The sequence below is a fragment of the Ursus maritimus genome, unplaced genomic scaffold (assembly GCF_017311325.1).
Source record: "Ursus maritimus isolate PB19 unplaced genomic scaffold, ASM1731132v1 scaffold_33, whole genome shotgun sequence".
NCBI classification, from domain to species: Eukaryota; Metazoa; Chordata; class Mammalia; order Carnivora; family Ursidae; genus Ursus; species Ursus maritimus.
In genome coordinates, this window is record NW_024425897.1 from 29,394,330 (window position 1) to 29,416,476 (window position 22,147).

Below are 22,147 nucleotides of genomic sequence, written 5' to 3' on the forward strand. Positions count from 1 at the left end.
CGCAGGGCACCTTGCACATCAGGCCCTGCTGGACGCGCTGGTGACAGGAGGACTGGGACACCGGCAGTCGGGCCTGGGTAATCAAGTAGGCTTAGCTTTCCGCTGAGCCAGAGGTTGCTGTAGCCTGGGTCTGACGTTCACGTGATTTGAGAGAAAAGTTCTGAGACGTTACTGAAGTGTTGTGTGTAGCTGTGGCTGGTAAGCCTCAGACTGTGCGTGCACGGTCTTCTGAGTAGGAGTCACATTTTTCTGGCAGAGGTTAGATTAAACGTGTAAAGGTCGTGCTAAACATTTTAGAGCGTGTGCCCAGACCTTCAGACTAGATTCAGGAAGGTACGTGCGTGTATTCTGTGTCATCACGTTCACTCGTGTGATGAGCAGGCAGAGGATGTAGAGAGGAACCCCCGCCTGGCCTCTGAGTGGACTTCCGGACCGAGGAGGCTGGGCACGCCAGCCGGGCAGCTGCAGGACTAGGCGGAAGGCAGGCAGCGCTGGGGGCCTGGGGTGGTCGTGCTGGGGCTGTTGGGGCAGTGGGGGCCTGTGGGGAGGCCCTGACGCTCTGAGAAGAGGGCACGGCCTCGCCTGGCTCTAACCTGGGGCGGTCTCTCTTCCTCCAGATCACCGCACAGCAGATTGCTGCTCAGGGCCAACCACAGAAGGTCACCTATGCCACCCAGCCAGCCCTTAAAACCCAGTTCCTTACCACACCCATCTCCCAGGCCCAGAAGCTGGCTGGGACCCAGCAGGTGCAGACCCAGATCCAGGTGAGCATGAGTGACCACAAGGTGGATTGCAGGACAACAGGTGCCCAGGAAGCTGAGTGGTCAACATACAGGGTCCCTAGAATAAAGACAGACAGACACCGGTGAAACCAGCACCCCACTAGGGGAGCATCATGGGCCCTCCTGTGCTCCTCAGAGGTGGCTGGCCCCCTGACACTCCTCGCTGGCTTTGCCACCGCTGGGGTCGTGGAGTGTGGCTTGGGGGCCGTGCGGAGGTCACGCTGCAGGGGTTGTCCTTCACGTCTAGGGGCTCCTCCTGGAGTGAGTGAGTCAACACACCCCGTTGCTGTGCTGCCGACGGCCGAGGGGGCTGCTCCTGGCTTTGTTCCTGGCGTGCGGCTGCTTACAGAGGCTGGAGGGAGCAGCAGAGGACTGGCCTCTCAGCAGCAGCGTGACTGCTTCGCGTGCGTGGGCGCCGCACGTGGCTGCCTGGGGTGGGGGAGCAGCGCTGTGGGTGTGTGCCGGTCTGTCAGGCTTCTGCACTGGTCCCAGCCCCGAGAGCCCCCGGTCAGCCTCGCCCTGCTCCTGCGTCTCCTGCTGACTCCTGCGGTTCTACCCTTCGTGAATCTGTTGACAGTGAGGGCTCCCCTTCTGCCGAGTGCCGGCTCGGTGTCGTCCCAGCGCTGCTCACCTTCTGCTTTTAGCCTTCAGGTCTCCATCCTGCTCCCAGTTTGTGGCTTATCTTCGCGCTTAACCCTGTGGTGTCTTTGCAGAAAAAGAAGTTCTTAGTTTTAACGTGTTGGAGTTTATCAGTCTTTGTTTCTGAATAGTGCCTTTTGTGTCTTAAGAAATTCTTCCCAGAGGTCATGATGTTACTTTCCTGTATCATCTTCTAAAAAGATGACTTTTCTGACCTTCCTGGAATGGGCTTTTCCAGACAATAGAAAACTAGGAATTCAGTTTAATTTTCCCACTACAATACCCTTTTGTTTTCAGCACCACTTTCCTTCTGAGCCATAGCGTGACACTGGTGTAAATCGTGCGTGGTTGTGAGTGGAGCTCCCTTCAGCACCATGGTCTCTGTGTGTCCATCCCTCTGGCCACGCAGTGAGCCTCGGCCCCTGGGGGGCAGACCCTGCCCCCTGTCGGGACCATCCTGCTATCTGTGGCTCTCCTCACTTCCCTGTTAGTTTTGAGTCAGCGTGTTAAGTTTGCACGGCACAAGCAGAACTGTTGGGACCCTTACAGGATTGCGTTCATGCACGCTCGCTGGGGCCGTGCGTGTGCTGCTTACCAGAGCGCGGAGCCGCCTTGACTCTGGAGGAGTTTGGGGAGAAGCGATGTCTTTGCCACCTTGACTGCAGACTCACCCACGCGATGGGTCTTCTGCTGTCTGGCCCCTTCAGTGCCCTTTAACTAGGTTTTCTGAATTTTTTCCAGGAAAGTCTTACCACTTGGATTGGATTTGTTCCTAAATAGTGTTTTCTGATGCTTCTGTAATGGTGTGTTTCTGAGTTTCTGTGTTCTGTCGTGCATTTGTTTTTGTACCTTGACTTTTGAATCCGGCTGCCTGAGCCCTGTTCCTCGGACAGTTCGTCCTGTTCCTGTGGCCTCTGGCGCTTCCTTTGTCCCCGGGCAGGTGGCCCATGCCGAGTGGTGGCAGTGTCTTCTTCCTCCCCTGCCCGTTTCTTCCTGCTTTGCTGTGCTGGCAAGGCCCACAGCCACTCTGGTGGGTGGCACATACCGGAGCTCAGCGGTATCGCTGTTAATGTGATCGTTTTGCAAGGTCTGATTTTTGAAATCATCCTCCAGTAGAGTAAGAAATTTCCCTTCTTCACCTACTTTGCTAGAAGTTTCTGTCCTTTTTATGGTGGTTTTTGTCTCCTCCGGTCTCGAGGCCTCGGTCTGTCTCTGGGCCGATGACCCCAGGTTCACAGCTGCGGCCGATGGCTAGCTCCGCCACAGGTTCTCAGTCCTGACTGGCTTTGGACTGGTCCCCGAAGCTGCGTGACCCCTCAGGTTCCTCGGCCCACGCCTGTATGCACCTGAACCTCTCCAGGTTGGGGGCGGCAGTGCTGTCCTCCCTGACTGCAGCCTCCCCTGGGCCAAACACGCAGTAGCCAGACCCAGTCCCTCAGCGATTCTGTAAACAGCGAGAGGTGTTGAGACCTGCTTTATGGTGCTGGGTGCCCATGTCAGGTCGTCTGGTTATTACTCGGTCACTTTTGTGTCCCCTTCTGTGTCAGTCACTGACAGAGAAATGGTAAAGTCTCCCGTTCTGCTTAGGCATTTATCTGTTTCTCCTTATATTTTTTGTTTTGTTTTTGCTTTTTATTTTTTTTTATTTTTTTTTATTTATTTTTTTAAAGATTTTATTTATTTATGTGACAGAGAGACAGCCAGCGAGAGAGGGAACACAGCAGGGGGAATGGGAGAGGAAGAAGCAGGCTCACAGCGGAGGAGCCCGATGTGGGACTCGATCCCGGTACGCCAGGATCACGCCCTGAGCCGAAGGCAGACGCTTTAATGACTGCGCTACCCAGGCGCCCCTGTTTTTGCTTTTTATATTCAATTTCTTCTTATTAGTTACATTTACGTTAAGGATTTTATGTCTTTGCTGTTGTTGTCCCAGGAACTGTGTTTATAGTTATAGTAGTTATTTTCGTGTGAGCCAGTTCTCCTTGAAGCTTGTCTGTGGGATTGCTTCCAGGTCTGGGTTGAAGGCTGACGCCTGCTTCTGCTGGGTGTTCGTGGGCACCCGCCAGGGCCACATTGGCTGTGGCGTGAGGGCTGGTGTCTGTCAGGTACCGTCAGTTCGGTTCTGAACCTGTGTCCCCTCCCACAGCAACACCAGGCCCTCAGGCAGTGGACTCCCTCACAGACCCTCCGGGTGATGGAGACACAGCTGTGGGGCCCGCGGGCGGCCCTGCTCTAGCTCCTTGCTGACAGTGGGTTTGCACTTGACCTCTCGTCTGCCGCACTCTGTGCGACCCTGAGAGTCTCGTGCTCGCTGTTGGGTGAAAGCTGCTGTCGCACCTCGGCTCCTTGCTCTGGGTTCCCACCTCTGCTTAGCTTTGGAACTGGGAGTTGAGACGTCTGTTTCCTCCACAGGTGGCATTGCTGGCCCGCCGTGTGCAGATGGGGCCTGCTTTCCCACCAGGGCTGAGAGCACTCAGGCAGGGGCTGTCATTGTCTTAGCAGATCCTGTTTACAACTTTTATTTTAGTTACAGTGAACTACTAAGTGCTTTCCGATGATTTCAGGTTTTACATGAGAACTAACACTGACTTGGAGTCTGTCGTTTACAAGTACGTCCTGTCATTTCGCATTTCCTCCAGAATTATCTTGGACAGACTTTCTTTGATCCCTGTTCTACCAGTTAGAGACCCAGGCGGGGGTGCCCTGGCGCCCAGCAGCTGTGTGCTCAGGAGCCTGTTGTGCTTCTCTGAACCGACAGCCCAACAGGGTAGACACACGGGGCCCAAATCATCTTGCTGGGTTGAGGCAGCCACACATGCATGGGATGACAGTGCAGGGTGGAAAGTTTTATCAGGAGCAAAGATCTCAGTCGCGATTGAAGAAAACCTAGCAAGACGATATGATACCTACTTTAAAATGTTGGGACATCTTTGGAATGGGATTGAACCCCATTCGGTCCAAATAACTTCACGGTGAGGGTGCCTTCCTGGAGCAGTGCCCAGACTTGAAGAAGGGACTCTCGTGAGCACGCGTGAAATGCTGAAATGAAATATTTCACTCTGTCCTCAGTTTAGTTCTCTTACATAAACCTGGAATGGTTGTTGGTAAAAGAAAAACCGTGACTGAAGGATGAGAGCAGGTAAGCGGCTAGTCCCAGCTGCCTGCAGACGAGGAAGGCGGGCGTTACTCTGCAGGAGGTGGGACGAGTGGCTCCAGGCCAGCAGATGGAGAATAGCTCTCGGGTGGCATCTGGGCCACATTCTGTTTTTGCTTTTGCATTAAGAACTGAGAAGGAAAGAGAGGGGGGAAAATCTTGTGTACACATTCTTCTGTATTTTACATTTGGTTTTTTTGTTTTGTTTTGTCAAAGGTTGCCAAACTCCCTCAAGTTGTCCAACAGCAGACGTCCGTGGCCAGCATCCAGCAGGTCGCCTCTGCTTCCCAGCAGGTAGGATCTGCAGACACGCAGTCCCCCGGGGAGCCCCACACGGACTTTTCAGTGACCTTCATGTTTCCCGTTAGGGAGTTCTTGGTTTTCACTCTGAGAAAATAGAAGATTAACTATCAGAGAATCACTTTTGTTGTTCATAATTCAGAAGCGATTAATTCTGGGGACAACACTTAGTCCTCAGGCTAGCAGGACACAAACTGAACAGCCCGTTCAAACTCAGTGTCACGTGTACGAAAGGAGCCCGTCTGGGATCCTTTCTTCAGCCAGCAATTTCAGATGCGTCCTCCAAGCTGAAGCCCCCATACCTTTAGCTTTAGGGAAACACAGAAAACAGCCTGCTTGCAGTGACCTTGGTCCTGGAAGTGTCAGTACTAACGGGGACAGCAGTGGCCATTGTCACTGAACCGTCAGGCTCCTGCCATTTTACTTACCGCTGCAAAATGTGGCTGTGTGAAGCAGCGCTTTAACAAAACACTGTTTTGTTCAAAATCACACTGGCGTGTAGATTTCAGGGAACCAAACAGTACTGAAAGCTGAATGCGCCAGCAGGCCCCAGCCGTCAGCCTTTGCCCAGCAGCAGCAGTGACTTCGTTCAGTGGCTCTTCCTACGTCCATGTGGTCGGACACTAGAGGTCCTGCTGTGATATGTCACGCACTTCTCCCGTTTCACCAAGTGTTTGTGCTAATGAGGTTTCTAAAACCGTCCTCCCCACCCCCAAGATTGCGTAATTGGCCATGTCCCTAGATCTGTGTTCTCTAGGCCGTGTGCGTTTTCTCACCGTTCTGGCTCAGGCTTCCCCGCAGACCGTGACCCTGACCCAGGCGACGGCGGCCGGGCAACAGGTGCAGATGATCCCCACGGTGACGGCGACCGCGCAGGTGGTGCAGCAGAAGCTCATGCAGCAGCAGGTGGTGCCGACCGCGGCGAGCCAGCTGCAGAGCCCCGGCGTCCCCAACCCCGCCCAGGGGCCGGCCAGCTCCGACAGCCCCAGCCAGCAGCCCAAGCTACAGATGAGAGTCCCTGCCGTCAGGCTGAAGACACCCACCAAGCCTCCATGCCCGTAGTCACAGCGGCGGGCGGCGGGCCACCGTGCACTCCACCACCTAGCCGGGAGCGGGCAGATTTTATTTATTGTTGAACTGTGGGACGGTGTCGTTGGCGGTGTTCAGCTCCGGGGAAGTTGTGATGGAAACAAAGGAGTGGCATCATTTTATCATCCTGCCTCCAACACCACGGGGTGGGGGGGCGGCGAGCCGCGTTACACGCCCGCATTTCCGTATTAGGTGACCGACGGAGGAAGTGGTGGGGCAGTTTCAGCTCTCCGTCTCTCCCGCAGAGTGGTAGTGCTGGGTCTTGAAAGCCACGTAGACTGTGTGTTCGTGTGCAGTGTCCTGCACGTGGCCATGTGGAGTGTACAGTGAGTCATAAGTAGACTTCCTGAAGCTAAAACATGGTCTTTGACACCGTCTGCCTCTGCTTGGTTCCGTATCCCTAACTGAACATGCATTCTGGTCCTCGGGGAGGAGAGAGGCCAGCTGAGGGAGATCATCTCAGGTCCGAGGAAGCCAGTGTGCTTTCTTCTTTCCCTCCTAAGAAGTATTTCCAGGCACATTCATGACCTGCTCCCGGCCGTGGTGAAGGATTACCGTCCCCAATTGAGTTTTCATTCCAAAGAGCAGCCAGTGGGGCTCCCCGCAGGCCCTCCCCACGGTGTGGCAGGTGTCCATCCCAGCACATGGAGGATATTCTCCCGGCTCGTGGATGAAGCTCGCGTTTGAACATCGCGCACTGAAGCAGCTCTAGTGAACTCTGTGAGGCTCCCGTCTCGGGCAGGTTTGGGGCCCCAGACTGCTGTGTGGGTGTCGTTACGCGGCAGAGGTCACTGCTGTGTGAGGGGTGGGTGCCTATCCCTGCCCCCTCGCTCTCCTGCCCAGCCCAGGGGTGGTCTGCTGATGGGAGAGAAACCTCCACAGACAGAGGGCAGGTGTCATCTACAGAAATGGGCGTCGTGAGCTCTTCGTCGTGGGCTGGTAATGCCAGACTTCTGTCTCTCGTGATGCTGGGGTCTTGCACGGAGCAGGTGCCCTCCCTCGTGCTTCCATGTGAAGCAGAGAACCTGTGCAGTATTTGGGGGTGTAGTTGAGGGGCAAAGAGGAGGCCCCATGTTTGCTTCTGTTTTATTTTTTTACTACGGCAAGCTAGTAGAAGTGTTTGCAGTGGGCTTGATTGACCGATGATGTCTGCTTACCTGGACGCTTTCACCCAGGCCGGCACACGTGTCAGGTGACCCCCTCTGTGCTCTGGCTCTGTGCCTCTCTTCTATTACTGGGTCCAGAAAATCAGGTCGTGTTGGGTCTGTGTGGGCACTCTGAGAGAGTCTCAGTGTTCGTTTTCTCTGTCCTCCCCCATGTTCCACTTTCAGTGACACAAAGGAACGTAGACGGTAGTTTTGGTTTCCCCATCGATTTATGTGGACAGTAACATGGTAGCATTTACTGAAGCATCGAGGCAGCTCTTTATTGAGCCCTGGGTGAGAAATTTGGGGAAAAGTAAAACTCAAGTGTTGAAACAGTGGAAGGGATTTAACATCACAGTTGACTTGCATACCTGGAAGCAGTCCTGCGGTCCACGTTCTCACACCCACCCCGGCTGGTTCTGGCGTGGCCGGTGCTGCCATGAGAGCACCGAGCGTGCAGGAAGGCTGTGTGTGGGCGCTTGGGGGGACTCCTGTGCTCCTTTTACTCCAGACGTGTGGAGCTATGCGTGTGTTCCAAGTTCTTGGGCTTTGTGTGCCCGGTCCGTCTGCCCCTCGTCCTTCCTGGGGCGCTGTGAGTTTGCTCGGAAGAGGACGAGCGCCGGCTTCCCTGCACTCATGCGCCCTACCCGCAGCTGCCCGGACGGAGAAGCGGGAGAGAGTGACCTGGGGTGCGAACACTGGGCCATGGGGCCCCTCCCTGCCATAGTGTGCGAATGAGAGCCCCTTGCGTCCGAGGGTGTGTCCTTCCCTGGCTCCTAACACCGTGTACAGAGCCGACGGTCAACTTCTGTCCTACTCAGATGCCCCCGCGGCCTCGCCGGCTTCAGTAGTTGCTCCCGGAAACATCCTCCTCCCCGTGTTGTTTTCTCGGTCTTCTGTTGTCAAGGGTACACCGTCCACGTTTCCGAGCTCAGTACAAGCGTCCGGGTGCAGCCCTCCGCGGTGGTTCTGTCCGCAGACTCCCGCGCCGCCCAATGCCTGAAGTCCTGCCCGCCGCCGGAGAGCTGTCAGACTCCATCCTCCTGCGCGGACAGACGCTGGCTCCAACTAAGGCGGGGCTGCCACCAGGAAGCCGGCCCGCGTGTCCCCGTGGGTGCCTCCTGGGGCGGGGCTCACATGCGTGCAGTGTGTGCCGCTTCCTGGTCCCCGTGTAACCACACAGCTGTTGTGTTTGAGATACAAAGGAAGAAGACTGATTTGTAAATACTTTGTAAACATACCCATTTGTACTTGAATAGTAGGGTTTTAAAAGGGGCACTGATACCCCGCCAAACAAAAGGTATAATAAAATGACCTTTTTCTATGCTTTGTTTTGTCTTTCATAGGAAACTAGTATTCAAGTTAAGTAAGATGCTGGTTGTGTTTATTTGGTTTGTGTGAAGAAGACAAAGGGAAAACACGCAGGGTTGGAGGCAGGGGCTTGCTTCTCCTGACCCGCCCTCACGCCATAGGAGGGGTGCAGCGTGCTTGGTGGTTCTCAGGGAAAGCCACACTCTCCCTGCGGAGACGGCATCCACTCACCCAGCTTTGCGCTGCAAAAAGACATGTGGAGGAAAACCTGGGACGTGCAGACGCCCCTGCCGCCCCGTCCTCGTGTGACCTGCTGCCCGCGGGCACCCCGTCTGCTGGAGGGCCTGGTGGAGCCTCGCGCGTGCCCTACTCAGCATTCCTCGGGCATGTGGCCTGCACGTGTTACTTCTCTTTATCATCTCTTTTACTTTTAGATTACTTTTCCTTTTGTTAAAAAAAAAAGTTGCTGGGGGCGGCTGGGTGGCTCAGTCGGTTGAATGTCCGACTCTTGGTTTCGGCTCCGGTCATGATCTCAGGGTCCTGGGATCCAGCCCTGCACTGGGCTCTGCGCTCAGCAGGGAGTCTGCTGGAGATTCTCCCTCTCCCTCTGCGCCTCCCCTGCTTACTCCCTCGCTTGGTCGCTCTCAAATAAATAAAATCTTTTAAAAAGAGTTGCTGATAACAAAAAATACCCTTTTTAATTAAAAATGCGCAACTTCATACAGTGCTAAGAAGCACCCCAAGAACTCTGGTGATTTTTATCTTTCACTGCAAAAGTGGGGGCCCTGGGGCCATGTGGGCCTGTCGCCTCGGGCTCCCATTTCACATCCCCCCACCTCAGAGCCAAGCGTGGGGCTCCTGCGTGCATCACCCGCATGCACAGACCTGGCTGGGGGCGCGGGGAGTCATGGGGCGCCTCGCGACCCTTTGCCAAGTGCCTTCCAGGTGCTTGAGGAGAGGCTGGGGTGCTTGGGACCCCTGTGGCCCTGCACTGTGGTATCTGCCCACTGTGTGATGGGGCCAGTGACTCCGCTCCTGGGGCCCTGGCTTCCTCCTGTGTACCCCCTCCCAAGGCAGTTGTGACGCACACAAAGCGCTTGGCGTCTGACGCCTGCACTCGGTAGATTCTTCCATCGTGATTATTCTCAGTGGAGAAGATCATGTGTGTTCCCAACCCTTCCGTCACCATGACCGTACAATCGCGTCCTTGCCAACTGTGCGTAAGCCAGGAGGCCTGGGTGGGCTCGCCAGGCTGTATTTCTGTGTGCATTCGAGGTGGGGCTGCGGCTCGTGAAGTGATTCTGCTGCTGGCTGCAGTGGGGAGCACCTCTGAGCCCGTGGGTCCATTTGCCACCCCCTCCAGCGCATAGGGGCATCTCAACTCAGTGTAACATGAAACATGCCTATTAGGCTCTCCGGCAGGCCACTTGACTACAGCCAGCTTTAGAGGTCTCACTTAGGTCTGGTCGCCAGCCTTGTCTCTGCTGCCACGAGACCGTGTCAACCTCTGCCAGCCTGCTTTCCACGCTCTGGTTCAGGGGCTGTGGTTGAGGGGAGAGAAGAGGGGGACTCCTGCCATAGGTTCTGGGCAGTTCTTCCCTTCTCTGTCCTTGGCCCGTGTCGTCCATAACCTAAAATAATCTTCCAAAGGTCTCATCTTACTGGATAAATTATGATATGTACATTCAGTAAATTAGAGTGTAGCTATTTGTTTTTAAAGATTGTTTTATTTATGCATTTAAGGTTGACAGCATGAGCAGGGGGGAGTGGGAGAGGGAGAAGCAGACTCCCAGCTGAGCAGGCAGCCCGACAGGGGGCTCCATCCCGGAACCCTGGGACCGTAGACCCAAGCCGAAAGCAGACGCTTCACTGACCGAGCCCCCCCAGACGCCCCTAGAGTGCAGCTATTAAGAACAGGTAGAGCTGTATAATCTGGAATGAAAGGTCCTGCCTAGGTTCCGAAGGAAGGTGCAGAATCCTGTGGGACGTGCTCAGAACGGGGCTCTGACCTACATGCCTGATGTGCACAGAATATCCTGGAAAGATGTGTCTGCCCCAGGGAGGGAGACGGGGCCAGGGGTGCTCAGGGATCTAGGGGTGTTTGTACTGTTTGCAGTTTGCCAAGTACATGCATTTTTTTAAGGCTGTAACAATAGCGTGTCCATCATGTGCTCGCCCTGCTCAGGAGCGTCTCTGGGAGCAGGCTCCAGCTTCCGCCAGCTACGACTCCCTAGTGCGCGCCACACCCTTCTGCTCTCGGGCGGCCTTCATCCCCCCGCCCCCGACTTGCACTGCTGTTTTGTTCAGACCTCTGTTGCAAAGCACTCTCCTCTGAGGACCAGCCCGCACAGCCAGGTGTGCGCCCCGCTCCTGGATATTGTTTCCAATGCCGGGACCCCCAGCCGCATGTGAGGGCAGCACGGCTTTCCAGCTGCAGGGCGCTTCTGTTTTCTCTCTTCGGCGAGCATTTACAGAAACATTAGGACCGCGTGCCGGCTTGATCACTGGTGGTGGACATTTTTTTAAAATGGTCAACACTTGGCTCCTTAAGATGAAGCTGATGAGAGAGGGATGAATTACCGGTTTGTTCGGACGGTGACTGTTGGATACTACACGCAGCTGATGGTGTAGGACCCGGAGCTATAGGTGAGCAGAGCAGAAAGGGAGGTGCGGTGCCAGCCAGACGGCGCGCTCCCGAGGGCGAGAAGTAGGGGGAGGCGGGGGCGAGGTCCTGATGAGCAGTCTGGATCCCATCGGGGGAGGGGGGCGCCGTCTGCGGGGGAGACGTGATCCCAGGCCACGCCAGACCATTCCCTGGTCAGCGAGCAGCACCTACGCTTGGGGGTGCTGCCGACCCCAGCTTGAGAGCCTGCCCGGCACTTTCTGACCCCTCCCCAGTCTGCGGTGGGCACTGCACCCTTTCCTCCCCGCGCGGCCGTCGCCGCCTCTACGTGACCGCCCCCCACCCACGTTCACGGCTGCGTGCTCCGTGTGGCACACGGTGCGCGTGGGGGCACGGGGCGGGGAGTGGGCACGGGGACAGACCCGAGCACCCGACGGAGGCTGGAAGCCCGAAGCCCGGGGACCGGAGGAGTGCGCAGGCGCCGGCTGTGAGGCGCGCGGGTTCCGCCCCTTCCTCTGGGGCCTCCGATTGGCCCGCGTCGCGCCTGCGCAATGGGCCGTGCGGCCGGCAGGTCGGGTTTGGACCCGAGGTGTGCCCGCGGGCTCAGTCGGCTCAGCTCTTGTCCCCGCCCGTGGTCCGCGCTGCGGTGAGCGACGGCCGCGTGTCCACGGCAGGGCGGGGGCCGGCGGGCGAGGGGGCGGCGCGCGGCCCTCCCCTCTGCGCCGGCCCACCCCGGGGACGCGCCCGCCCCGGGTGGTGACCCCGCTCCTCCCGCCCGGCGGCCCTGCTTCTCCTGCCCCCTGGGCGTGTCCGTAGCACCAAGGAGAGCGGGCACAGCACCTGGCACTGGGCGCGCAGACCGCGCATTTCGTGCATTTCACACCCGTGGCTGGGGCGCGAAGGGGCCGTACCGCGCGCTTGAAGGCCGGCGTCCACTGCGCTGTCCGCAGATGTTCGCGCTGACCCGGAGCGAACGCTCGTTCCCCGGACAGCGGGCGCGGCGGCAGGGCCGCAGGTGCACGCGCAGGTGGGCCTGGGGCCAGGGTCGAGGCCGCGCACCTGCTGTCCGGCACCGCGCACACATTCCCGTGCCCTTCCGTCGGGATCATGGACGCGCCGTCTGTTAATTGTAAGAGTCGCTAGAGAGGTTTCCGTGGCATCACAACCCAGTGTGGCCAGCGCAAGGAGAACTAGTGGGATGCACGCTACTTCCCCGGCCGTTGGCGCAGCACGGCAGTGACCCCGCGCAGTAACTAAAGGTTACACTGAAATGACCATTATCTCCGAGTCATCGTGATTTTCAGGGGTGGCCCGGACGAGGTGCCACGCCTCTGTCCTCTGACGGAGAAACGGCATGTGTGGGGGTGCTGGCCGGTGCCCTAAAGGCTCTGGTGGCACCCGCTGTGTGCCGAGAGTGGGGAAGAGAGTGCGCACCGCTCAGCCAGGGCCTGGTGGTGAGGCCGCCAGGAAGGGACGGCGGGCCCGGCCATGGTTCTCTGTGTGCCGCACACAGTCACTTCTGGCTTTTGTTGTTACTACTTTTAATTTCAAGACACTCTGGAAAACTTTGATTTGCTAAAGTAATTTCCTTTTTTGTACCTTAGAATGAGGCATAGTTTTTTGGGTTTGGTTTTTTTTGTTGTTGCTGCTAAGATTTTATTTATTTATTTGATAGAGCACAACCAGGGGAAGTGGCAGAGGGAGAAGCAGACTCCCCTCTGAGCAGGGAGCCCGACACGGGCCTTGATCCCAGGATCCAGGATCATGACCTGTGCTGAAGGCAGATGTTTCACCGACTGAGCCCCCCAGGCGCCCCAGAGATTTTACTTTTACACCCCAGTTGGGGTTACAGTGACTGGGGTGTTGTAGGGGTGTGTGGAGGCCCCCCCCCCGCTTTGTGGACGGCGGCCCGGACCTCACACAGATTGCAGGCTGCTGGCACCTGCATGCAGACGTGGGGTTGGGCTGCCCCAGTCCCGTGTCACGGCTGTTTCGGGCTGGGCCGCGCAGGACGGCGTCTGAAGCGAAGAGTTCGGAACCGCGCCGGTCAGCGTCAGAGCCTCCGTGTAGGATGGAGCGCTCACCAGTGGTGAAATGTGCGGACAGTGAGATTTACCGTCTTACCTACCTGATGACTTACAGAGGTTAGTTTTTTCCAGGGCACCGATGCATACCAGGGCTTCGGGGTTTTATTTAGGATGATGGTGCTTGTTTATGATTTTGTGTTCTTGTATTTCTGCTTGTGAGCTTCGGAGGTGAAGTGCCGTTTTACCTGGAGCTCATTTCGTTTCAAGTGTATGTTCCGGTCGGATGCCCTGGACGAGAAGCAGTGAGTCCCTCTGGAAAGACTGACCTTGGCTCAACTCTGAGAAGCACATTATCTTCCAGACACAGGTTCCACCAGGTCAGGGCAAGTCTCTCAGAGCTTGGACACTTCCAGCATGTGTGCACACGTGTGTGTGTGTGTGTGCATGTGTGTGCATGCACACATGGGTACGTGTGTCTGTGTATATGTGTGCGTGCACATGTGTGTTCACACGTGTATGTGTGCACATGTGTGCCGTCATGCATGTGTGTGCATGTGTCTGTGTGCACGCATGGGTGCGCACGTGTGTATGCGTGTATGTGTGCATGCTCGTGTGTGTATGCACGTGTGCAACGTGCACCTTCATGCATATGTGTACACACATGTACGTGCACGTGTGTGCATGCATGTGTATGTGCATGTGTGTCGGTGTGTGCACACACGCGTGTGCTTGCGTGCATGTGTGCATATGTGTGCGTTTCTCTGCCCCGCAGGCCCGCCCCACAACCCCCCCATGTCCCCTGTGGGCCCCGCGCCCCTTCCCGGCTGGCTCATTCCGGGGACTGTGCAGGCAGCTGTCGTGCAGACCTGGCTGCCCAGCAGCGGTTGGGTGGAGATCCGAGCTTCCGTTCCCCACAGGCCCCCGGGGAGTCCACCACCCCCGAGTGTTCAGCTGTTCACCTGAAACTGCCAAGTGGCAGCTCACTTTTGTCCCTTCTGCAGTGAGGTCCCACTGTCTGTGAAAGGCAGGCATTGCTCAACGTCGAAAAACCTTAAAATTTATTTTCCCTTTTCCCCTCCCTTCCTTTCAGATACGTTGCTATAGCAACCCTGCTTCTGCCAGATGTTCCTGCTGCCTTTTCATCCCAGCAGCAACGGTTTTGGTGGTTCTCAGACGTGGCCTTGTCCCCGACTTCCCTCACTCGGATTCCCTGGCAGAATCCCGATGTCCTCCAGGAGCCCGTCCTCTGAGGTTGGACCGTACGTACCGGGAAGACTCATGCACGAGTCACGCTCGTGCTGCTTTCCCGCTGTTGCTGAAGCAGGGGGTGTTTGTCTCTGGCGCATCGGCTATAGCTGCCAACCCTTCAGCGTGAACGGTTTTTGTTCTTGCTTTTCTGAAACATTTGCTTTTTTGTGCTTTTTGTATGATTTCCCCCTCTTTGTGATAGGTTTTTCTTCTGTCTTCCCCCTTTCTGAGTCTGCCTTTTAAAACGAAGTGAATTTCTACTGTCTATCCGTCTGTCTGTCCGTATCCTTCTGTCGATCACCTGTCTGCCGTCCCCGCTCCTGGTGTCCGTGTGTCTCTCCTCCCTGCTTTGCTGAGTCAGGTCACGGCGGCTCCGTGCCGAGCACCTGACACCCGTCTCCGGCATGACTCCGTGCCTTCAGCACGCACACCGGCTTGGCTGCAGTAATACGGGAAGCTTCCACCCTGCAGGAACGCCCCCCATCATGCTCAACCGAGGACTTGCTCAAGGACTGCCGCCCCAAGCGCCTGCTCCCCTGACTGCGTGGGCGTGTGGTGTCGCTACAACCTGGTTTTCCTGTTCCTGTACATTGGACTCAGGCTAGATGGTCGTGGCGAGAACACTGTATCGGTGACCTTATGCGAACGTTACTCTGAAATCCGGTCCAGCGGGTGGGGAGGGAGAGGCAGGTGCGGCCGACGTGTGTGCCGGGGAGCCGTGGCTGTGGCTCGAGGCCAGCCCGGTGCTTGCGTCATCTTCACTGTGGGCTGGAGTGCCTGGCGGAGACGCCCTGTTGCTGTCTGCGTCTCTGTAGCGCCTTGCTCCCCCCCCCCCGCCCAGTCCTGCCACGTCAGAGCCCTTGCCTGTGGGAAGGCCCGTGGCAGGAACTGGGCACCAAGCATCGAGCTTACCCAAGAGGCCGTGTGGTGGTCACCGTGGACTGCGAGCTGTCCTTCCGTTCTCTGCCTGGATTGCCACATTTTAGAATTCTCTTTAGACCCACACAAAACCAAATGTCCTTTAACATTTAACTGAGCCAAAGAAATGCAATTACCTAATTTTATAAGCAAAGGTGTTATTTTTAAGTATATTTCGCCAGCTGTTTTGGTATTTCTGAGACTCTGCGGGCTGCCACATGCCTCTGGGATGGTCCTGCCCCTGCTCTCCATCGCGAGCCTGTGGGAGCTGCCGCCCGTGGTCGCCCTCTGACACTAAGCGTTCTGCTTGAGCAAAGAGCCCAGGTGTAAAAACAGATGGTGTTTGTGGGAGAATAACCCCCGAGGGGCAGTACGTACGAGTGTCCCGTGTCAGCACCCGTCCTCCGATGGCTGTGGTAGGACTTGCTGGTGTCGGGGCAGCAGGGGCGGCATGCCAGTGGCCTGGGCAGCACGCGGAGCACAGCGGGGGGCGAGGGCACGAGCCCTACCCCAGCAGGGACGTCGGTCTCCTGCGCCCCCCGTGGCCTGTGCTGTGGTTTTGTCCTTCGTTGGGTTGCTCTTAGGACTCCTGACGTCTCGGATTCCTCGCGGATCGCCAAGCTGTCCGCGTGGGGAGAGGTGCTTGCCTCTGCCGCTGGGCCTGCCGCCCTCCGGTGTTTACGTCGCACGGCTGTTTCTTGCGCTGCACTTGGTGTTGGCGTCGGCAGTTTTGGTGTTTTACTCAGACTTTCTGTTGGTAGATCACGACCGTTCTTGCAAAGACGCTGCTTCGAATTCCGAGTGTGCCTCCTTCAACGGTTCGGTCTTTAGCCAACGACCCACAGACAAGCACAAAACAAATAAGGCTTTTTGGGTCCTTTTTGTCAAGTGCGGAGGCTGACGTGGTTTTTTGGAATTTGTAGGCATTGGGCTGATAGATCCAAGCTGTGAAGTCTCGCTCTTCGTTATGGAAACGGAAAAGATGGCAGAGAGCCCCTTCCTTGAGACTCCGTGTGGTAGAAATCGGCACGTGTCCGCCGTCCGAGGCGTTGCTCTGCTAAGAGCGGTGCGCGGGGGCTCCAGGGCCCGGGAGCGTGACCTGCAGACAGGGACGCGGTCCGGAGGCGCAGATGCTGACGCCAGCCGGTGAGAAGCAAACGAGCAGAAACTGGCCCCGTGGGTCATGGCCTTTCTCCTTCTGCGCGTACCGAGTGCGTCCCTGACGGCTTCTGTGGGCTCGGGAATGGCGGCCGCATCCGCGACGACGAGCCCGTTTGTTCTGAAGCGGAGCTAAGTCAACAGGATGCCGAGCCCTTGGCTGGTTGGTGCGTCGCAGCGAGAGACGCGCGGACACGTCCTCTCGCCTGGGAGGCCGCCCAAGCACACGGAGCGGCGGCACGCGGGCCGGCCGGGGGTCCCGGGCACTGGGAGGCTCGGTTGGGCCCCGCGCTCACCGACCTGAGCCGTGACTGACGAGGTCGTCCCCTTTCTACCTGCATGCCTGCGCAGGTGACCCATTCAGCGAACGCGGGGGTCAGAACCCGCGGGGCGTGAGCTCTCGGGAGAGGCAGCTGATCCCGGCCGGGGCGGCTCTGGCAGACCCGAGGCCCTCTCCCCGTGACTGTCCCCTAGAGCGGCGCACCCCGGCCGCCAGCCTGCGCTCAGAGAAGGCAGGTGCGTGGCGCGTGAGCCTGGCCTCGCTGGCTGCGTTCGCGCGCTGTTGCGTGTGTCCTGGGCGGTGCGCTGTGAGGTGGGAGTGCCCGCTACGGGCCGGGGCTGACCGTGGGCACGTGGCTCGCTGCGCCCGACTGGTGCCAGGTCTGTCATCTGTGAAGGGGGAGCGACGAGTCCACACGCTCTTTCAGTTTGGTTTGAGGATCAAGCGCCGTGAGACCTGTGGGGCGCGGCCGGCGCTGCGTGTACGAGAGCCGCAGGGGAGCCGGCGGGGTGTCAGAGCGCTGCGCCCGGACAGGCAGGGTGCCTCGCAGGACTGGGGGGAAGACACGAGGGGGTGTAGACGGCGGCCGCCCTCCGGTTGGGCTGCCTGCGCCTCTGTGGGCATCCAGAGGAGCGGATGGCGTCTGTGGGGCGTTTCTCGCTCACTGAGCTCGTGCTCGGTCAGGCCACAGGGCAACACGCAGCTGAAGGTTCTGGTGGAGTCGGAGATACGTGAGCTGAGCGGCAGAGTCTCCGGAGTCTCCGGCTCTTCCTGGACGGGCGGTGGCACTGACTCGGCCCCCGCTGGACGCCGCCACGCCGCCCTGCGCCCTTCCCTCCGGCCCGCGCCGTCTACCTTGTCTCCTCCGCCCTCAGCACCCCGTCCGTCTGTCCCGTGCAGACCGGCCGCACCTGCCCCCCAGCCAGCAACATGCCGGCGACCCTGCGGCATCCAGCCTGTGGGCCAGGTGGGCGTCAGCATGCGGAGCTCAGGACGCCAGCAACTGCAGGGCACGGCCCCCGACGGCTCCCGGGACAGACCTGCAGGACAAGTAGACCCGGTAAGATTCGGTCTCGGCGGCACGAGGACCTGTGATGACGCCGTGGGGAAGGACCGGAAATGGAACCATTTGCATGTATTTGTCAACATGGCAGACGGTGACGGAAGGGATCTTTCGTCCTGTCTGTGCATCTGTCTGTGTCACAGCCCGCGCAGGGTCCAAGGCAGGGAGGTAGCTCTCCGTGTCCCCCTTCTGTCCAGCCCCTCCCGGGCTTGGCCGTCGGCCTCCCTTCCCTTCTTCCTGCGGCTTTCCCTGCCTTCTGTGTCTGCTCGGTGCTACACCCCTGCTGGCGGTCGCGCTCTTTATTAAGCCTGGGAATGGGGGTGAGACGGGGGAGGCACCGAGGCTTCAGGGGCCCGGGTGACCTTTTTGGTGCTTGGATGGGAATGGTGTTGTTAGTTTTACCTCTGAGGTGTAGTTCCTTAATTCGAGTAAATACAACCGTAGAGGCGAGTCTGCTTGGTTAGGGGGCGGTCGCTCCTGCGCTGCAGGGCAGGTGGGGAGCGGGCTGGCCGGCGGGGGTGGGGGGTGGGGGAGGATCCGCTTGGTCCCAAGGGAGGTAGCACACGACGCAGCACGTACAACGTGGCGTCCACGTGGGGGCGGCCGCGGGTGGCTGCGCCTGTCGAGGGGGTGCCAGGCCCCGCAGCGGGTTCGCGAGGCCAGAGACAGGGCGGAGTCGCTGGAGTCGGAAAAGAGAAGTGGGGTGGTTAGAAGCTTGGAAACTTGAAATAACGTTAAACCACTGGGATGGTCTTTCTGATTCCCTTATTGGAACAAACCGAAAGCTGCCTACGGTTCTAAGCGATTTATCCCAGGTCATGTGGGCAGTTGGGGGAAAAGCCGGCGTTTAAACCCAACTCTCAGCACAGTCAGGGTCTGACCCTAAATGTCCCCCTCCCTCCAGGGCCTCCCACATGGCCTGGTTTCGTTTTGGAAACACTAAACAACGTTTAACGTTTTATCGGACTATCTGACACATTTATGTATTCTCGCCTGTGTTTAGAAACACTGAAACATCTGGACAATAAACAGGAAGGAACGTATACTCTGCAGGGGACGTGATAACCGCTCGTGCGGACGGACACGCAGTAGAGCAAATTAGCTCGCGGACGCTACGGGTCCAAGTCGCTTTTATCCAGATTTCAGTCGGAGGAAAGACGCATTTGGCGGAGTCATCTGGGATTTCACATCCCGGGAGGCTTTGTGTCTCTCGAAGGTGTTGAACAGCGACCTGCGCAGGCGCCTCCCGGACTTTGCAGATGGGACCCCGTGTCTGTTCTGCGCAGACACCTCTGTCTAACATGGGATTTCTGCCAAAGGCTTGGCGCGCTTGAAGGATTTCAGTACTTATTTTCAAATATTTGGGGGTGTTCCTGGTTTCTGTTCTTTGTGATCAAAACAGATGTCGTGATTTCAATCTTTAATATTTTACTTCGTTTTATGGCTTGGACGTGGTCTTAGTGACGGTTACATGTGCTTTAGAAGAACCGCGTGCCTTGGGCCGCTGGGCGGCCTGCGGCTAATGGCCGGTGAGGGGCTGAGTCGCGTGCGTTCTCCTGATCTGATTGTCCTCCTTCCTCCGCCGCCGAGTGGGGAGACCGGCGTGGGCCCGGCAGCTCCTCCTGCGCCCGAGGGGTGGGGGCCGAGGATGGCAGCCGGGCCCCGGGCCACACCCTCCCTCTCCGAGGGCCACGCGCACTCGCTGTCTGTCCTCCCGACGCGTGAGGCTCGCCTGTGTCTAGTTCGACCGCAGCAGCCACAGAAGCGCGGACGGTCACGCTCAGGCTCGCGTTGTGCGCCGGCCAGGCTGTCACGTCCACGGCCCGGTGGTCTGGATCATGGCCTGGGAGCCCTCTCCGTTTTGCTGGGTTTTTGGTGTTTCTCAAGAACCTTTCATCATCATTATTTATCCCAAACTTGGCTTGCACCTGCCCTAAGAATTCGTAAACTTAAGCAGACGCTACAAATGTGTCCGAAGGTTATCCCAACGCGGAGGAGACCCGTGTGGAAGGAAGCTGGGCGCGTAACTAGTCTTTAGTCTTTAAGTCTTAGCTGATCCTTCAGCGGTGTACCCGGTGATGACTCGCTAAATGACGTTTTGGCAGTTAAGGAAGGTAGACGCGGCTGCCGCGTGGAACTACGAAGAGGCTGGTTTCGGGCTTCCTGGGAGAGCCTGCCGGGCAAAGCGTCGAGAGTGAGGACTCAGGCGCGAGGCGGGTTTGAAGCCAAGGGCTGGTCTGGGCTCTGAGGCTGTGTTGGAACTCGTTGTACGTTGCTCTGCGGAAACGTGGCCCAGGGCTGGAGGCGGGATGTGTTCCATCCCACAGACTTCAGTAGCGGTATTCGTCGTCGCAAGATTGGATCTGCTTTATTGAAGGGTTTTAAAATTTAATCGAAGAAACAAATTTGAGAAAATGTTTAACAGAAGGAAATTTTTTTTTTTTTAAGATTTTATTTATTTGACAGAGAGACAGCCAGCGAGAGAGGGAACACAAGCAGGGGGAGTGGGAGAGGGAGAAGCAGGCTCCCAGCGGAGGAGCCTGACGTGGGGCTCGATCCCAGAACGCCAGGATCACGCCCTGAGCCGAAGGCAGACGCTTAACGACTGCGCTACCCAGGCGCCCCAGCAGAAGGAAATTTTTTAATATATTTGTGGTTAAGGACGGTACAAGTAAGTAAATGAAATAAAAACACCCTTGAGATGAGTAACAGATTTGGTTAAACCCAGAAAGTTATTGAAAGACTCACTGTAGAATCTATTCCAGCACTTACGATGTTTCTGCTTCCCTGGGCGTGTGCTGTGGGGACCGTGCGGCCGACAGGAAGATGGCCGTGTTTCTGGAGACCTGCTCCGGACGCGTGTGCGCAGACTCGGTTTTCGAGTCCCATGTCTGTGCAGGGTCAGTACTGCGGGCGCTCAGAGGAGGTCCTTGTGCAGAGCGCCCGAGCGTCTCCTGAGAACGGTCACACGTTTCCCGGACCACAGCGTCCACGCAAAATGGGCAAACCTTCCAGAGGGTCTTAAAAACAAGGATGAGCGTGTATTCGAGCCCCGTGAGGACCGCTGCCCGGGATGCGTGACCTTCGCGGACGAGAGAGAGGAGAGCGAGCGCGGGAAGGAGTGTGTAACACGGGGCTGCGTATGCTTCCGTGGCGTCAGCAGTGACATCACGGTGACCAAGGACGTCCCAGAAGATGACACACTCGACCTTGTGCTTCGAGCGCGTGCGGGTTTGCAGGCTTCGGAGGGATGGGCGCTTGCGGAGGTTTTTACTCTCACGTTCAGTTTGACGTGTTTCTCGCAGGTTATTTGCTCACGACGCAGACGGACAGCGTGTGCTCGGGGCGGAAACGGACCCCTGCTCTGAAGGGTGGGGAAGCCCCTCCGACCTCGGCAGGAGCGGAGCCTCCCTGGGGGACGGTGCAGGGCCCAGCAGCGGGGTCACGAGCAGCCCCCACAAATGCAAACCCCTGCAGATTGTTAGCCTTTCACAACAGGCTCCTGGGACGGGGAAGTGTGGGCTCGCGGGAGGGCCACGTGGACGGGGAGACACAGCCAGCAGTGGCTGCCCGGCCCATGTGCCCTCACAACATGCTCACGGAGCGGCGGACCGCGGTGCTCTCACTCGCGCCACGGGTCTCCAGGCCCTCTTTGGGCTTCCTGCTGGACGCAGCCACAAGGAGAACCAGGACCCCCACCACACACTTGTGACTTGGCTGCACCGAGTGCATCACTGTCCCGGTCTCGAGGAGACTTCATGCTGCCACGGTCGGCAGGTCGCTCACGCTGCGCACTGATTTCCCCAAAGTCCGCTGGTATCGATCCACCGTCCCCCCATCACTAAATGCCTGGCCGTAGCTGAAAGAGGAGGGGAGGACAGGTCTTCCTCCCTGTTTCTGCCTCGCTCACTGGCACCGGGGTCCACTGGGTCAGTGTCCACACATCTGAGAAACCCGCATGCAACGTCTGTGTGCACCAAACTTCCGCTGTCATAGGTGCATTTACCCCATTTCCTGCAGGAACACTTGATGGCAAGACGTGGCCTCATGAAGACCGAGGGACATCTCCTGTAGACACTGGTTGGCTGTTCTCTGGTCTGGGAGACGCCCGTCTGTGGGAGAACGCTGGTTCATCCAGGCCACTGAGTGAGCGTGGACGCAGGGAGAAGTGGCAGTTACGTGGGCACCGTGTTCAAGTCCACAGCGAGTGACGGCTGAGAACACTCAGTGTCCGCGAGCCCGCGGGATGCCACGACGGACCTAGGGATCCACACTCGGAGACACAAATCTCATTATCGTGTCACCTGAAACATAACAGGTCCCAGGTTAATGACAACGAACCTCATGGTGTCTTTAGACAATACAACCGCTTAGAGATCCAAACCCAGTGTTGAAAAGCAGGTGACTGAG

The 22,147-nt window shown here is 57.7% G+C and overlaps 2 protein-coding genes and 1 long non-coding RNA gene across 4 annotated transcripts in view; all 3 read left to right on the forward strand.

Moving 5' to 3' along the window:
* Window positions 1–8,433, forward strand: part of LOC103678900 (E1A-binding protein p400) — a 109,300-nt gene extending 100,867 nt beyond the window's left edge. The window contains exons 52-54 of the mRNA XM_040620056.1: window positions 618–764; window positions 4,792–4,869; window positions 5,665–8,433. Of these exons, the coding sequence (XP_040475990.1) occupies window positions 618–764; window positions 4,792–4,869; window positions 5,665–5,937 (498 nt within the window). The 3' untranslated portion in view covers window positions 5,938–8,433. The remainder of the gene's footprint in view (window positions 1–617; window positions 765–4,791; window positions 4,870–5,664) is intronic.
* Window positions 8,434–10,226: 1,793 nt separating this feature from the next.
* On the forward strand, window positions 10,227–15,409 carry LOC121100043. 2 transcript variants are annotated; one of them, XR_005831778.1, is made up of 4 exons: window positions 10,227–11,066; window positions 12,719–13,187; window positions 13,338–13,447; window positions 14,161–15,409. It is a non-coding gene; the product is annotated as an uncharacterized LOC121100043 (long non-coding RNA). The 2 variants fall into 2 exon arrangements; XR_005831779.1 differs by lacking the exon at window positions 12,719–13,187 and having other exon boundaries at window positions 10,239–11,066.
* An 809-nt stretch (window positions 15,410–16,218) lies between these two features.
* LOC121099891 lies at window positions 16,219–20,175 on the forward strand. The gene is made up of 3 exons (XM_040619424.1): window positions 16,219–16,382; window positions 16,714–17,734; window positions 18,741–20,175. The coding sequence occupies exons 1-3, from the start codon at window positions 16,219–16,221 to the stop codon at window positions 18,747–18,749; spliced, it is 1,194 nt and encodes a 397-aa protein (XP_040475358.1). The 3' UTR covers window positions 18,750–20,175.
* The last annotated feature ends 1,972 nt before the right edge of the window (window positions 20,176–22,147 follow it).

Coding starts and splice junctions, on each gene's coding strand:
- LOC121099891 (XM_040619424.1), top strand. CDS start 16,219: ATGGCAGAGAGCCCCTTCCTTGAGACTCCGTGTGGTAGAAATCGGCAC. Junction 16,383..16,713: donor GCAGATGCTGACGCCAGCCG/GTGAGAAGCAAA, acceptor GTGACTGACGAG/GTCGTCCCCTTTCTACCTGC.